This window comes from Peromyscus maniculatus, chromosome 7 (assembly GCF_049852395.1).
Source record: "Peromyscus maniculatus bairdii isolate BWxNUB_F1_BW_parent chromosome 7, HU_Pman_BW_mat_3.1, whole genome shotgun sequence".
NCBI classification, from domain to species: domain Eukaryota; kingdom Metazoa; phylum Chordata; class Mammalia; order Rodentia; family Cricetidae; genus Peromyscus; species Peromyscus maniculatus.
In genome coordinates this window covers 75,587,193-75,604,663 of record NC_134858.1, presented here as the reverse complement: position 1 = coordinate 75,604,663, position 17,471 = coordinate 75,587,193, and the positions used below count along the sequence as shown (strand labels likewise).

Here is a 17,471-nt window from a genome sequence, read left to right as displayed (position 1 = left end):
TACAAAGACAAAACGGAACTGTTGTCTGAGAGTACATCCAAAGTTAGCAAAGTTATAAAGCGCTAACTTAGAGATCAGTTTTGAGACGTGGAAGGGCCTTGGGGTGGAGTGGGATCCACCTTCACTCACCGGGAGCTTCTGAAGGAGGTCTGGTTTCCCGCCTTCATGGGCATATACAAGCATTTGCAGTGGAACTCTGCTAAATCAAGTATTTTTTTTTTTCTGCACTCACACCAAAGAATTTACTAGATTCAAACAATGTGGATGTCTATGAATGGAGACTATTTAATTATAATACTAATGGCTATGTGCCATTGAAAATGAGGCCACTCAGCTTCCATGTGCTTATAAGGGACCACTGTTCAATTGTAACCTAAAATGGCAAAAGCCAGAGTTGATACAATACCAGATATGACATCACACACAGACATACAATAATATAGAAAACAACATATTTTATATATTATGTATAATAATATTTACATATGTATTTAGAAAATGTCGTTAGTCTATGGGGTAGACAAGAAAGCTTTTAGTATTGCAGAGGACCAGAGCAACAAGAGATATCATTTATTTTTGATTCTTGTATCATACACATTAGTTACAAATCAAACGGTAAAGATTATTTTGGAAACACTTGCTTATGGCAAAGTTCATTCCAGATTTTGTACTGTCTTTTCTAGAAAGTACTTCAGCAGAGACTGGGAACTGACCAGTTGACTAAGGAACAGAGACTCCTTTGTTTAGCTATTTGGGTTTGGGGTACCAAGGCTAAAGCCCCATTCAGTACCAAGTGCTGAACTATGGAACCTTGCCTCTTGGCCTCCAGGAAGAATGTTCTAAATTTGTTTGAGATAGGTTCTCACTATGTAGCCTGGGCTGACCTCAAACTCATGATCCTTCTGCCTCAGCCTCCTAAATTTCAGGATTACAGGTGTGCCCTCCATGCCCAAGAAAGCTTTGCTGTTGGAATTTGTTGCTGGGAATTGAACCCAGAGCCTTTAACATGCTAAGCAAGCTCTCCTCTGTGGGGCCACACCCACAACCCTTCACGAAGACTTTTAAGCAAGAATTTCTCATATATGAACGTGACATTGAGATACCATGAAGGACAAAAATGAGTAGGACAGGACAGAGACTCAGCTCTTGTGGGAGGAGAAGTCACTGAGAAGGAGAAAGGGAAGGAGAGGTGGATTCCGTTCTCTTCCCGTGTTCATTTGTTTTCTGTTCTTTATAAATAGGACGAGGTCACGCCTCTTGCTTTGACAAGTCACAAATCTAGAAAACGTATTTTTTTAAAAAATAATAAAACTAAGCAAAGTATTAAATATTTCTTGGGTAAACTGTTCAACTCTACACCTCCATAGCTCTTCTGTCTTCTTTCTGTTCCTTTGTTTTTAGCTTCCGAAAAGGCATAGATGAAATGTTAAGTTGACATGTGTTCTCCATAGTAAAACTGCTCCAGACAGCCCTGCCGAGGTGGATGCTGAATTTCCAAAGCTTGAACAGGGCATCAGGGAGCAGTTTGCTCCACAACGCAAGAGTTTCTTTTTAGTTTTCCTTTTTCCTTTTTCTTTCTTTTTTTGGGGGTGGGTAGGTGGGTTCTGAGACAGGCTACATAGCCTTGGCTGTCCTGGAACTCACTATGTAGATTAGGCTGGCCTTGAACTCACAGAGATCCAACTGCCTCTGCCTCCCGAGTGCTGGGATTAAAGGTGTGTGCCCCTGTACCTGGCACAAGTAAGTTTTTATTCCTTCCTACAGGTAAACACAGTAGCACTGGCGAGGTGAAAAAACTAGCTAGATTAAAAAACAAAGTCTTGTCTCCTGCTTGTCATGATTCCAACACTTCTCCGAGGCTATGTTTTGAAACCCATTTTCTAGGGATAGCCTTCCAACCCCTTAACCAATCACGATTTGGTGGTGGTGTCGGGGGAGGGGATGTTGAGTCATCTTAAAGGACAGAGGTTTAGAAACATTTCATTGTTGAAGTGATCCAAACCCAGGCAGGCCATCTCTTCGTCAAAATCCCACTTGCTGCTCCTGCTGGGCAGAGAGTATTGCTGCTGAGGATGAGAGCCGTAGGAGAGCAGAAAGGGGTCCTGCTGAGGTGAGTGGTACGTGAGGGAAGGCACGTAGCTGTTGAAATCCATAGGCACTTTCTCTTCATAAGGCTCACCTCCTGGACTGGACCACAGCGGATGACAGCCATTCGGGGCTGCAGGGGCCTCCAGTGGAATCTGTTGGGCCAAGGGCTCCAAAGAGCTCTGCGAGGGAAAGAAGTCGCAGGGCCAGCCGGTCACGGGGGGCAGAGGATAGCTGGGGTAGCAGGGCTCATCGTTAGGATTTCTCCCTAAGGCAGCAGCATTTTTACTCCAGGCTTGTAAGTCGTCATAATCTGTGTAGACCCCAGGGACAGGAGGCTGAAACTGGTCTTCAGCGCTGTAGAGCCTTCCGCTGGAGAATTTGAATTTCTCATAGAGCTGAGTGGAGTCCAAGGTGGAAGTTGGATCTTCCAGCTCAGTGGTTCCCCCCAAATCGTAACTCTTGGGGAAGGATAGGCAATCATTCAGGGAGTTCTGCTGGGGGGCGTTAGCTATTAAAGGTGTGCTGTAACTGCTGGGCAGTTGGACGCCTTCCTGGAATGACCAAGTTAAAGGTAAACTTCCCTGACTCGGTATTTCACCTGGAAGAACCTGGAAAGGGAAATGAACAGCCGCGTTAATAAGTTAAGTAAAGCCACATGGCCACCCCCGGCACCCCCGAGTTATTCTGCAAGTATCCCTCGATAAGATTGCCTTCATTCCTTGCATACTTCGACCATAGGCACAACCTCTCCACAGCTGCTGGGAACCTTTGAGGAGACACTGACTCTAGTTTACAACTTTCTAACCTGTGAAAGGCCAGATGTACTCCGTGGATGTTTAGTATGCATCATGCTCAGGTATCAGATGTCTAACTGCCTTTTTGCACCATTTATAGGAGGCTATTAAAAAACCAAACCAACACACACACACACACAACAAAACAAAACAAAAACCCTGCAGGTTCAAAGATTCATACTAGCCCTGGTACAATTCTCAGGGCTATCCCTCACCCCTACTTCTACCTCTTCCTTTTTCTTCTTCCCGACCTAGACTAGTCCATTTCTTAGTGTGAGAGACCATGGCATTGTTGGATTCATTTGTTTTTCTCCTTTAGAGACTTTTCTCTGAGTTCATGGAAACTACGCGGAATAGGACATAAACTGGTCAGCATCAAATATATATATATATTAACCATATTATCCCTGAGGAGAACTATGTTATCCCATAGGAGAAGAAGCTGCTAGCTAGCTCTTTATATAAGCTCTCCCCTCATAAGAAGATAGTCTGAGGGAAGGAAATAAAGATTCTGTTTAAGTAAAGTGGCTGAGATGCCCTGTGGCTGAGATGAATGATGAGGACCAGCCCTGGGGATTTGGGAGCTCCTCCTAGATAAAGTACACTTAGAGCTTTCCAAGCAGGAATTAGCACCACATCAAACAGACAAACCTGTAATGCTATGAGGCCCTCAGAGTGGTGTGCTTCTTGACAGTCTCCACACTTCCCTCTACCACGGAATGACCATCATTTTCAGGAACTTTTTTTTTTTTTTTTAACCCAGTCTCACTATGTAGCCCAGGCTGGACTCAAACTCTGGATCCCGACGGCTGGTATGTGTCAGTGTCCCAAGAACTGGGATCACACTAGAGATCACCCAGCTTAACAACTATCTGATTGGTTAGATCAACAGTTCTCAACCTGTGGGTCACAACCCCTTGGCGGGGTTGCATATCAGATATCCTGCATCTCAGATATTTGCATTATGATTCATAACAGTAGCAAAAATTAGAGCTATGGAATAGCAACAAAAATAATTTTATGGTTGAGGGCTCACCACAACATGAAGAACCGTATTAAAGGGTCACAGCATTAGGAAGGTTGAGAACCACTGCTTTAGATGAAATTAGTCAGACACATTCAGGGTGGTATGGCCGTAGACCATCTGATTATTTAGACAAGCTAAGAAAACCATCTGTTCTAGGGATGTCTGGAAACTTGAAAACAAAAACTCCAAAAGCATAAGGCTAGAAGCATTTTGTGAAGATTATTTTGATTAATTCTGAGTTTATTGGAACTAAAATGTAGAGCTGCGAAATGTGAGTTAAATACTGATTCAAGCTCTTTTTTAAAAAATTGGATTAAGGATGATGAATCTATGATCATATTGAATATTTGCAAGCCTGTTTCAAATATGGTTAAAAAAAAAATTAAGAGTAAACTCTCAGATTCAATTTGCTCAGTGGATGCCATGCTTGTTTATAGACAGGCCAGATAGAAGAAGGTTTGCTTTCAGTGGTCAGTGAAGGACGGAGGCCATCCACCACGCCCACTCCAGGGGTGAGCAGCTGACCTTCGTTTCTGGGCTCCCCTTCATCCGCAGGGAGCCAGAGGCGGATGCCATGTGCACTTTCTTCATTGCCCTCCTCGCCTCCGCTTCCAGCTTGGTTTCCGGCTTGGGATGGTCATGCTCTCCTTTCGACTAAAAAGAGGCAAAGTAGTAAAAACAAAACAAAAAAATGAGTCACTGGATTTCACTTCACAGGGCGTAGCTTTCATTCTCTGTCCTGTCCTCTCCTGGGACCTGGTGTTAGCAAGGCAGCAGCACTCTTCCCAAGCTCACGGTGCTCACCCCTGCCTCCTGTCCTATGAGGTCGCTTCCTTATGTGGAATCTGCCTCCCATCAAGCATGCCAGCCACGCTCGTCTTCTCTCAATCTTTGGCACAGTGCTTACACACCTACCATTATTATCACTCCAGTTGACAGAATAAGAAACCAATGAGGCCTAGAGAAGGGATGTCGCTTGGATAACCTCTCTCAGCGGGCCCAGGGTCCCCACAGTCAAGCTAGGAGCCCAGTATGAAATATTCAGTGACTTAAGTGAGCTGGCGGTAAGGGGCTGGTAGCTGGAGTTCAGCCGCTGTGGGAACAGCTACGTCACAGCTGGCCAAATGCTCCAGAGCGAGGCCATGTCTTTGGGAGAGCTGGGTTGTCAATCCTCCACGGACAGTCTGACACCAGAGCCCACTCTTCGCCTTTTACATCCTGGCCCGACTGGTGTTTCTTGCAGAAAGCTGGGGTTTCCCAGAGGAATCAAGGGGTTCCTGTGTGCAGAGCTAGTGCCGAGTCAGTACCGGTACCCACGCTGGGGTCTGTGGACAGCAAGAGCTGAACGGGGCCTGTTCTAGCCTAGGAGTGCTCGGCTAGCATCCTCTCTCCTCGGGAGTGGAGGGGCTCGGCCTTCGGGGGTTTCCAGTGCTCCACCCCTAGAGATGTGGGGTCTCCAGAGGGTGGGCACAGTCTCATATGCCCCTATACCCACAACCACTGACAAAATTCCACTGATAAAATAGAGACCTGCCACATGAAAGAGAAGCCGGGTTAGTAACTCGAACCCTACCTGGAAGAATATGAAGCGGCCGTCGTGCCTCCAGAAGTTGGTGACCGGAAAGCCCCCGTGGCCTCGGCAGGGAATCAGCTTCAGAGGGCCATTGCAGTTGGGACAGCTTTTCCCTACAGAAGAAGCAGTCAGAGTAGCTGGCTAGGCAACACGGGCTGCTGACTCCTGAGCCTGGGCTGCCCTGCTGGCTTTCGGCTTTGGGTCCAGGATAGTGGAGGCGAACCCCTGCCCAGTCTCAGGCGCTTGCCGCCCCTGGATCTCACCCATGACCAGCACTCTGTCTACCAATGGCCAACTGGGCTCACACGTGGATATAGTCAACAGCTGCCTGGCAAGTGGGATTATTTTACAGGCCAAAGCACCCTGCGCAACAGAAGTTGCTCCTCCATATTCAAGACTATCAATTATTATTCACTGGGATCTCGCCGGGACTCAGGTGCCAGGCAGCAAGTCTGTGAACTGATTTCTCCTGAACTTTCCATGAGTCAATCTCTCTCCAAAGCAACGGGGGCGTTCATGGGGAGCGGGGGGGGCACACGGGAGGCCTTGTAGGGGGAGGTGAGGGGAAGGAGAAGGGTGGCTCTCTCTTAGAGAGTTCTCCGTCAGAATGACTTGGCTGTCACGTAACTCCAGTGGGAGGGTTGCCTGGGCCCCTGGGACATGTCCACCCTGGCTGGGACATCCAAGTCGGCTCCCGGCCTCCTTGCTGCTGTCCCCAAGCCCCACTCACTCTGTTGTTTCTGCCGGGCTTTGTCACAGATGGCAGGCCTCAGGTAGATCTTGCGGCCCTCCTCGGTGGAGCAGTCCCGGCTACACACCACCACCCCCAGGCACGACTTCTTGAGGATGCGGGAATTGTGGTTGTTGGTGTTGCGCATGGCCCAGCTGCTCAAGTGGCGCTGTGCGTTCCTGTCCTCCGAGCTGTAGATGTGTTTCACGTACGAGTCCGGCCACTCCCGGAACCAGTCCGTCTTTTTCACGTTCTGACAGAAACACAAAGATTCTGTTACGGTTTCATCCGGAAAACCCACCCGGACCGGTCCGCCTCTGTCGAGGGAATAGATGTAAAAGCTATCCGGGCCACTGGGGCAGAGCAAGACGCCCTTGGTAGAGCCTGACCCGAATTTAATTCCGGTGGTGGGATCTGTGAGCACAAACAGCGGTTCTCAACCTTCTACTGCTGCGGCCATCTAATACAGTTCCTCATGTTGTGGTGACCCCCCCCCCCACTATAAAAAAAAATTATTTTTGTTGATACTTCATAACTACACTCTTGTTACTGTTGTGAATCATAATGTAAACACCTGCATTTTCTGATGGTCTCAGGTGACCCCTGTGAAAGGGTCATTTGATCCCTAGAGGGGTCACGACCGGCAGGTTGAGAACCCCTGGCAACACACTGGCGGTAGGGTGTCTGCTGTGTCTATCAAGCATTTAGTCTCTTAAAACAAGATGAGATAGAATTTAGCTCTTCTGGACTCTGCTGTTTCTCCAGCCATTGGTGATAACAGTAAGGGCCATTTCTCCGCAAGAATTTTTGAGGGTGAAGTCATCTCGCCGTGCTCTTTCATAACAACTATGGAAAGCACAGTGAGATAATGTCTCATACCACACTGGTTACCATCCCGGGAATTACAAAGTCACCAGAGGTAAGCAATGCAGAGCTCTGGTTCAAAGAGGTCTGGAAACTCACTTTTCCCTCCACGGACTGTTTCCTTGTTTTTCTCCACCCCTCAGACATGCAGAGGACTCAGGATGAGTCCTCCTGCTTACCTGGTGCTGCCCTGCTCCCTGCATGTGGACATCTGGGTGGACTATGTTGTGCAAGGTCAGAGCTGTGACTCAGTGGGTCTCGGAGTTTCAATTGGACAAGAGAAAGAGCTCTAGAGGCTGGCTAACACGTGTGGTGGCTATGCATGGACTGTCAAAGCAGTCATGGTAGCAGATTTCATTTAAAAATTTGAAGCACAATAAAATCACACTAAAAACAGAGGGGAGGGATCCTTAGAGCATAAGTCACTTTGTTTTCTGTTCTGTTCCTGCATGTGTAAAATAGGGATGACGAGACTCTCCCACTTCAGGAGTTCTGGGGATGAAATATTGTACATGTAAGACTTGTCACAGCATCTAGCAAGCTCTGGGCTATATAAATAAACGTAGTGACTGGGTGTGACTCATTTCCCCAGCCCTACAGTGGTGATTGATACTGCATGTGGCAGATCCTGCCCAGCTCTTAGAAGGAGAATCATCCTGGTTTGACCCTGCCCATCATCATGACTCTCAGAGACCTGACATAAAAATCAGAACAGTTTTCATTTAGAAGACTCTAGGAGATTGTGGTAGAAGATTCTGAAAAAGCCAGAAAAAGAAATCAAGGTGCCAATCCTTTGCTTTCCCAACAAGAATATACAACACAGAATATTCATTAGCAAAACCAAGGAATGTCTGAAGAGAGACTGAGATGAATAGCAATTGCATGATGGATGAGCATCCACATCCACCCCTGCCCCCCCTTAGACTTCCACCCCAGAGGAAGGGGATACATCAAGCCTGTGTTGCTGGAGGCGCCCCCTGAGGCCCAGCAGGCAGCTGTAGAACCTCCCTATTGGGAAGCACAGCCAGGGAAGCTGCGCTGACTATCTACGGGGAAGCTGTGACCTTGTGGTGGTATTGTGTTCCCCAAAATATTGTGTACCCTAATAAACTTTTCTGGGGTCAGAGAACAGAAAAGCCACTAGATATTTAGGATAGGCAATGGTAGCACACGCCTTTAATCCTAGCATTCCGGAGGCAGAAATCCATGTGTTCAAGGATACATCCAAGCATGGTGACTCACGCCTTTAATCCCAGAAAGTGAGCCTTTAATTCCAGGGAGTGATGGGAGAAAGGAAAGATATATGAGGCATGAGGACCAGAAACTAGAAGCATTTGGCCTGGTTAAGCTTTTAGCTGGTTAAGCTTCAGGCTTTTGAGCAGCAGTTCAGCTGAGAGTCATTTGGATGAGGACACAGAAGCTTCCAGTCTGAGGAAACAAGACCAGTTGGCCAGGTGAGGTTAGCTGTGGCTTGTTCTGTCTCTCTGATCTTCCAGTGTTCACCCCAATACTTGGCCCCGGGTTTGTTTTATTAATAAAAACTCTTTAAGATTCATGCTACAGTGACCTTGATGTGGTTCAGTGTCCCCATGAGAAGCCCCCTGGAACCTCAACACCCGCTGTCTTCCCTTCCTGCTGACTGAAATTCTAATCTCTGCTTTCCAGCTTTCCATCTCACAAAAGCATAGCAGAATATTTTACTTTTTTTTTTATAAAAAATAAGATTTTTATTTTATGATTATGTGTTTGTGTGGGGAGTGGTGTGTGCACCTGAGTGCAGGTACCCATTTTGAGAGCTGAGACCTGAACTCCAGTCCTCTGCAAAGAGCGGTAAGCACTCTTAACCTATAATTAAAATGCAGATTAAAACACTAAAATATAGATTTACCTTTAATCATTTTAACTACAAAGGACTGGTGGACTTGATCTGTATTGTTCTTATATGACACACAGGTATCAAGACAAAGAGGACAAGGGGTTCTGACACTTAGAGGACAGCAGGGGTTTCTATGGGAGCGCCCCACCCACCCATTCCCGCCAAGGTCAGAACTACAAGTCCCATGAGCCAGGAGTAGTGAAATGTGTCCATGAGAACCCCTCTGCTGTTCTGACCAAAGCAAAGACTTCCTGTGTGTGGAGGAAGAAGTGACCCTCAACATCTTTGAGGCGCTTTCTTCTCCAATGGCACCCCTGCTGCCCTCGTTTTCTAGTTCCGTTAATAAGGCAGTAGTGTATGAAGTGAGGAACCTACTAGAAGGAAATGTGAATGCATGAAGCTCTTCTCTTGGCTGTTGTTTATTCATTCTGTCATTTGCCAGGACTTTCAGTGGAGTCTTTGGCAGCTTTTTGTATTAAAATTGGAAGGATGGTGGATCCAGATGCTCCAAACAGCCAAGAACCAAAGGAAGCCCATGCAGCTTGCCGTCAGGAACGTGAAGTTTTAAAATCGAGAACACCGCTTTTTAACCTTGTTAGCAATTCCCAGAAAAATGGTCCCTTCTTTTCAGAACCTTTGTTAATTTAATTCCTAACTTTTCATAAAACACTTTCTTCTTTTTAGATACTTTGTTTACTTTAATTTCTAACTTTTCATGAGTAACTCTTTGTTTTTGCTCTCGGTTAAGAAGTTTATAATTGAAAGGGAACATCCTTAAGTTTCCCAACATGTCACATCGAACAAATTTATATTTTATCACCTCCTGGGTAGCATCATTAGGAATTTAATTGATATTTCTATGGCTTCTCTGCATACTTTTTTACAAGGAAATTTAATCCTATAATGTACGCAGTACCTTTTAGCTGGATGAGAACATAAGGACACTCCTTATATGACCTTCATTTTAATTTAATTTAGTCATTTGGAGTTTTAATAGGCTATCAAAAATTATATATTACTATTATATGGAGCTAATAAAATCAAATTCCTAAATTAGGTATCAAAATATTCACATTATGAGGAGGGGAGGTGGGTTTTGTCTGTAATTCTAGCAGCTGGAAGGCTGAGACATGAGGATTGTTTCCAGGCCAAGGCAAGCCTGGGCTACAGTGAGAGACTATCTCAAAAAATAAGAAGAAAAAAAGAAAAAAGAAAAAAAAAACAAAATTTTACATCACGTTAATACATTAAAATTCATTTTCATTCTTAGTACAGTCTACTGGTGTATAAAGCAATTGTCTTCCAGTATGAATAGCTTACTACTTATTAATCCTTTATATCACTCTCTCCAAATAGAACAAGGACATCATCTAGCCCAAGTTAGTTTTAGAATCACTAAGTAGCCAAGGCTGTCCTTATGCTAGGATCACAGGAATACAATGCCATACTCGCACCCAGCTTTTCAAACAGACACTTTAAGAGAACCAGGTAAAGGGAAAACTATGTTACTTACTGAAAACAAAACAAAAATATGTCAGGTGTGGTGGCACACACCTTTAATCCTAGCACTCAGGGGGCAGAGGTAAACAGATCTCTAGGAGTTCAAGGCCATCCTGGTCTACATAGCAAATTCCAGGCCAGCCAAGGTTATTTAATAAAAACCCGATAACAATAACAGCAGCAGAAGGAAACAAAATATACTGTCATTCTGACCCTACAGATAGCTGTTTGAGTGAATCTGCCTCTTCTGGGCCAGCTGTAGATGGATGGAGTTCTAAACGTCATCAGGAGTCAACAAATGTCTTTGCATCAGGAATTGCTAGTAATCCTGCCATTTCCCATCTGAGGAAAGGAGTTCCACATTGCTAGGTCACGTTCTTCCCTCTCTCATACACTCTTCCACGTCCCTCTCCTCTCCTCTCCTCTCTCCTCTCTTCTCCTTTCACTTTCCCACTCCTACTACCCAAGCCAAAGGTGTGTGATGGGTGAGAGTCTATCGCCACAGATGCAGGAATGTTTCCAACACCATCACACCGGAAGCTCTGGGTGGCAGAGCCCCAGACCTAATAACAAGGGCTTCGACAATCTCGGGTGTCCAAACACGTGGAGCCGTCCCCGGAGAGCCTGAGAGCCTGGAGGTCAAGCAGGAGGTGGGCAGAGAGGGTGAAATTACGGATGTCTGCGTGAGGAACAACATGACCTAGCCATGCAGGACAATAGTAAATTGATGAAGAATCCAGAATCAGGTTTGCCTGTTACCTCTCCAGCACTCAGCACATCTGATTATTTGTGATTACGCGCGGGCACCTGAATCTATAGAGAGTCAGACAGCCATGATTTGGGGCTCATCCTCTGTGGAGGAGAAGAAAATTTTGCTGGCTAAAATCTTGATCCAGCCATAAACTAATTAGAGCTATAGCTCCTTCACACTCGACTCCACTGTTTTAAAGAATGTTTTCTCTGCAGAGAAACTGAAGTGGACTCAAGCCTGGGAACTGGGTGGACAGTACAGCTCCGTGAAGAAGCCCAGTGAGAGCATACTTAACCAGCATGCATGCCTTTGCCCACAGCATGCCTTTGCCCACAGTACTACCAATCAAAGTGAAATTAGCTAGGCATCGTGATACCTCCAATCTCTCTCTCTCTCTCTCTCTTTTTTGTCAGAGCTGAGGACCGAACCTTGTTAGGCAAGCGCTCTACCACTGAGCTAAATCCCCAGCCCCCGATACCTGTAATCTCAGCTAGGGTAAAAGCAAGAGAATCTTGAATTCGTGGTCACCCTGAGCTACATAATGAATTCAAGTCCAGCCTGGGCTACATAGTGAGCTCTAGCCTCAAAACAAACAATCCAAACAACAACAACAACAACAACAACAACAACAAAACCACCACCAATAAGACAACCAGATTGGAATTGTGTGAATAAATGTCTTAGTGTTGTTTTGGTCATGGGTTTGACCTGACAACTGCCCAGTGTTTAGGAACAAAATGACTGAGGTGTCCATGTGTTACTGAAACAACCCTTCTTCGGCTTAGGAAAGCCAACTGCTGTGAGAACAGAGGGTACTCCGTTCCCTGTGAAATGACTACTATTTAGTTGAAAAGGGCAGTGAGTATCTCCTCATTTTCCAGCCAAAAAGGAAAAAAAAAAGTTACATTTTTATCTCTCAACTGTCATAGCCTGTGTGAAGAGTGTGAGACTCTCTGGGACCATGTAATCCACATTTTGAGTGAACATAAGACAAGACCAACACCAGACATTTGCTGCTTGGACCAAGAAAACTCTACAGAGAGATTGATTTTGCAGGTGCAAATGTAATTTAAGGGGAATAGAACAGGAAAGTGTAACTGGTGTAGTACACTGTCTTGGAAACAGACATCCATCCATGATGGTGTAGTCAAGCGTGTGTGCTTCCGGGCTGATGTAGTGGATGTAGGAGAAATGGAAAGCTGGGCATGTGGGCTCACAGCAGGAACCCCACCACTCAAAAGGCAGAAATCACCAGCATGAGGCTAGCCTGGTCTATGACGTGAACTCCAGACCAGCTAAGTAAAAGCTATACAGTTCCAGCCAGCTGGGAGACTGAGTCAGGACTATTTCTATGAGTTCAAGGCCAACCTAAGCTACATAGTGAATTCTAGCCCATTCCAGAGTGAGACCCTGTCTCAAAAACTTAAATAAATAGGGCTGGAGAGACTGTCCAATGGTTAAGAACTCTTGTGGCTCTTCCAGAGGAACTGGGTTCAATTCCCAGTACCTACTTGGCAGCTCACTACTGACTGTAACTCTAGTTCCAGAGAATCCACTGCCCTCTTTTGGCCTCCGAGGGCACCAGGCATTCATGTAGTACATAGACATACTCAAAGGCAAAACACTCATACACATTAGAAAGAAACAAACAAACAAAGAATCCTAAATAAATATGAATAAACAAACAAATGAAACCACCCACCAGGCCCAGGCAGACAATTCTGGAATCCTTGGCTATCAGAATCAATGGGTACAGAAGAGCCCCCTGCATGCTGAAGCAGCATTTTCAGAGGAGGAAAAGGAATTTGAGGAGAGGCAGATAATTTTCAGGGGCCCTACAAGTAGAGAGAGGAACAGCTGGAACTCAAGTCCAGGGCCAGTGCCTTCAGGTCCTCAGTTTCCCATTGGGTACCCTCTGCCTTCAGATTACTCCGAAAAAACACAAGCCCTGCTGTTGAAAATGTCCCAAGATCTTTCATTTTTCACCTTAGCTGGCTGTAGATACAATTCCAGAATTCGAATAAACCCAGATCTGGATGGAATCATGTCTGCTCAGATCATACTAAAGGATGTTTGCACTTTTAATTATTGCCCTGAGTTTTATAAGCCAAATAACTTTTCCATAAGCAACCTTTCCCCCTGTTCACTAACTGCAAAGGATCTGTTTCCAGAGCAAGAGTGTACATGTACCCCGTGGACTTCCCTGTGTGGTGGCCTAAGGAGTCAAGAGTGCTTTGGAGTTTGGGAATTCATGCTGGAACAAGAGCTTTTGGGCCCTGAGTTTCGCTCAGGGAAGTGGTTCTTCCTCTTTTTTATGGAGCTGATGAACAATATTAGTCCTCTGTCCAGGAAAATTGGGCATTTTTTTCCTTTTATTTTTTAAGGCAAGCCTTGGACTTGTGGTGGGTCCCCTGTCTCTGCCTCCCATGTGGTGGGGTTACAGGCATGCAATACCACACCTGGAGAAATGCATGTCACTACACAGGGTTGCCCCACCTGCCAGTTCCAAGTTCTTCCCCATCTGCCGACCTCAGCTCTAGATATTATCCTCAGCTCACATTCTGGGGGTGCAAGCACAAAATTAAAAACAGGGAGAAATAGGGGCCATTAAACCAACAGCAATTAAAATTTACTCTGAAGTTCCCCTAAAACAGCTACAGCGATTGCAGTACAAATCAGGAGCAACTCCTGAGAATGCAAGTCCTGAGAACGGAAGTTTGCCTGCCTTAGTGATGGCGGATTGGCCCCCTTGAACGAATGGGTGTATTTTCTGTCTTTCAGCTTTCTCAACAGTCCACCAAAGGAGATCTCAAGGGGAAATTAAGAGAAAACAGAGAATCAAAAAGAAGTATCCATTAGAGTGAGAACCCAGAAAGGTCAAGAGCCGAGACTGGATTCCCCAGCTCCTCTGCCCTGCCTGTTCCCAGGATCAGACAGACATTGGGTCCCAATGGACTCCAGGATTACTGTTCATAGTCATTTTTCCAAGCAACGTCCAGTAAAAGCATCTTTAAACGCTGGGAAGAGAGGACAAGATAGTCAGGAATGATAACCACGGAAACTTGGTCTTAATTAATGCTTTTCATTAAATCAGAGTTCAAAGATGAGTCGCTAGCTGGGCCTGTGATCCCAGCACTTGGGAGGCAGAGGCAAGAGGATTGTAAGTTCAAGGCAAGTTTGAGATTCTTTGGGGGGATTTAAGGCTAGCTTAGGCTGCTGAGTAAGACCCAGTCTCTCTCTCTCTCTCTCTCTCTCTCTCTCTCTCTCTCTCTCTCTCTCTCTCACACACACACACACACACACACACACACACACACACACACACACAGAGCATTTGCCATAGAGGAGGTCAAATAGAGGAGGTCAAAGACAATATGAAAAGCAAAGCACTCCTGGGTAGAGTAGAAGTCACCCAGCAAGCCTACTGGTATTTCCATCAGTCCCTCAAGAGTATTGCCCAAGGGTACCACTGCTCCTATATTCCAGCTTCAGTGTTAACCGTTAAAGAAGGTGAGATGGAGTCTTGTGCATGACGAGGAGTCAGTCCACTGGCAAGTACTGTGTACTGAGTGCTAACCCGAGCGAGCCAGCTTTGACCGGGAGGAAGCAGCGCTTTCTTTATCAATGTCTATTCCTGGGGTGTCTGGAAAATAAAGAGGTGCCCAGATCCTAGGCCTTGCATCTCCCCTTGAAACACCTCGGTGGGCTGTACCGCTGGAACTCTGAAGTAGTTTAGCCGGCTAGGACCTCACAGGCTCCCTGCTCGAACCTGGCGGGTTAATTGTCAGGCTACAGAGCCACACACTGGGGGCAATCCTGCAAGCGCATACCTGTGGCAGTTTCATGTCATTAATGTCCCAGCTCAGTATCTCTTTGTCTTCAGGATCAAAGTCGTCCAGTTCCATGATAAGATCGGGTCACCACAGGCTTCCCTCTACTCCGCTTCTCAGAGACGTGCTAGAGAGCTCTCACTCTCAAAACTGTCTGTCTGTCCACGCGAGCAGTTTAGGGGCTTGTTTTCCAAAGCTAAAAAAATAAATGATAGCAACACTGATGATTTAGAGATTAAACCGCCACGAGTTCAGGGCCAGCCTGAGTTACGGTGTGAGACGAGACTGTGTCAAAAGAGGGTGGTGGTGACTTCACAGGTAAAGGTGCTGCCGCCAAGCATGAAGATCTGAGTTCAGTCCCTGACCTCTGCACAGGTGCGCGCACACACACTCATAAATGTTAAAATAAAATAAAAAGCAAAGTAAAGCAATGCAAAAAACAAAGAACAAACCAAAAAAAAAAAAACCAAAAAACCAAAACAAACAACAACAACAACAACAAAAACCTCATTTATCACCTGTCCACCAGAAATAGCAATTTCACTGGCATTTTTGCAAGTACCAACTGCCAATGAGAAACAAAGCTGCCGCAGCCACTGGACTTGCCACAGCAGCTTGTCTGGGGTTCCCAGACACTGGTCAGAGCTTCTACCTTTGGGTTTGGGTTTCCTTCCTCATTGCTAGACGCCTTGGTTATGAGCGCTTTTGGAGGAGCCATTATTGCCTGGAGCCAACGGCTTAGAACTATTCCTACATAAATTATGTAAATTTACGTAAAGATACACAGTGAACCTGGGATATATCCCCATAGCAATTTAGATTCACGAATACGTTCAGAGATAAAACCCATGTACTGATTCTCACCTTTCCAAGATCAGCTCCAGCCCTGTGGTAACAGCCCCAAGAAACATGAAGTCCCTTCCCCCACGCAAATGAGGGCATTCAAGACTAAATACTTGAGAGACTTTCTGTCTCTCTTATTTTTGTTTCTGAGTTGGTGGTGCCGGGGATTGACACCGAGGCCTTACACGGCACCACCGAGTCCCAGCCACAGCTCATTGCCTGCAACTTCTAAGTAAATTTCTATGTTTAAGAAGTAATTATTGAGCTGCTGAAAAAAAATGGTTGACACCCTAATTGAGACAGCTTAAGTGACAGATACAGAAGACATAAGTATTAAGTCACAGTCACAACCGTAACTCCCCTAGCCCAAACTTGGTTATAGCTAATTAGAACAGATATGATCCGCAGCACACAACAGATGTATTAAATAAAAACAAAAAACTTTGGAAAACAAGATCTATATTGCTAAAACCTATAAAACGCTGTTCTTAGCGGAGGCTAGAAACTTGTTTTTAAATTAAGAGAAGGGGAATAAAATTTTCACTCTAAAAGACTATACGCATTTTTAAGACTTTAAAAAACACTCTTCCTTGACACACGCTTTTTCGGAATAATCATTAATTTTTTATTTCCCTAAAAAAATAAGAATAAAACACAGAAGACAAAAAAAAAAAAAAAAAAAAAAAAAACCCTGCTTTATCCCTTCAATAAGTAAACTCAATCTTTCCCCAGGTTTAAGATTTAAAAAAAAAAAAAATCTAAGTTTGTCAAGATTTCCTTTTTTTTTTTTTTAAGTGTCTTGACCAAAGCATGTTCAGCTTTCATCATTTTTACAGACCGTGGACTAGCACAAACGAAGCCCTCCGGCGGCCTGTGGCCATGAGTCACTTACACTTTCCAACCTCAGTGCTCCTGACTCCTTCCTTCAGGCTTCTTCTCCAGCAATCAGACAAGTGTCAGCGCTGGTTCAGGCCCTGCAGGCTCTGGTCATTTCTGAGTGGACGCTGTTCCCTAATCCAGGTCAGGGTACACTATGCTAATGACTCTGGCAACTGTCCAATCAAAATCAAGATGCTTTCAGCTGGGGACAGGTAGGAGCAGCCTGTCTTTTCTCAGGGTGCCAGCCATGTGATGAATATTCTCTGGTGTGCTTCTGAACTTTCCCCTCCTCTATTTGAAGAGGATGTCTAACTCAAAGGGATGTTGGAGGGGGAAAAAAAAGAGCCCTGTGAAGATGTACAGATTTTCTTTTTCTTTTTTTTTCTTTTTTTCTGGTAGTTTTATAGGTCAAGTCCAAGAGCGTCCGATTCACAGAAGATGTAGTTTCCCACCATTTGTCCTGCCTGTGTGAGAGAGAAGGCAGACACAGAGACCTGGTGGTGGAGACACCACGGGGATGGTGGAAATTATTGAAATAGTTTTTAGACAGCTAACATCCCCTAAACCAGAAACATTGAATGCTAGCCTACAGCCCTAATTCTTTAATGTACCAAGCCTTCCAATTAATTCAGTTCTTCCTCATGATGTCCTTAGCGAGTTCTTTCCTCTAGAGAGATCCTCAGGACACCAGGTCTGCTCAGCTCCTCTTCCGGGTA

The 17,471-nt window shown here is 45.3% G+C and overlaps 1 protein-coding gene across 1 annotated transcript; it reads right to left on the bottom strand.

The window, feature by feature from the left end:
* Positions 1-543: 543 nt before the first annotated feature.
* Positions 544-16,880, bottom strand: Gcm1 (glial cells missing transcription factor 1). The gene is made up of 6 exons (XM_076576709.1): positions 16,769-16,880; positions 15,034-15,229; positions 6,213-6,465; positions 5,483-5,595; positions 4,435-4,563; positions 544-2,696 (listed from the first exon to the last, which is right to left on the bottom strand). The coding sequence occupies exons 2-6, from the start codon at positions 15,106-15,108 to the stop codon at positions 1,950-1,952; spliced, it is 1,317 nt and encodes a 438-aa protein (XP_076432824.1). The 5' UTR covers positions 15,109-15,229; positions 16,769-16,880; the 3' UTR covers positions 544-1,949.
* Between the last annotated feature and the right edge of the window lie 591 nt (positions 16,881-17,471).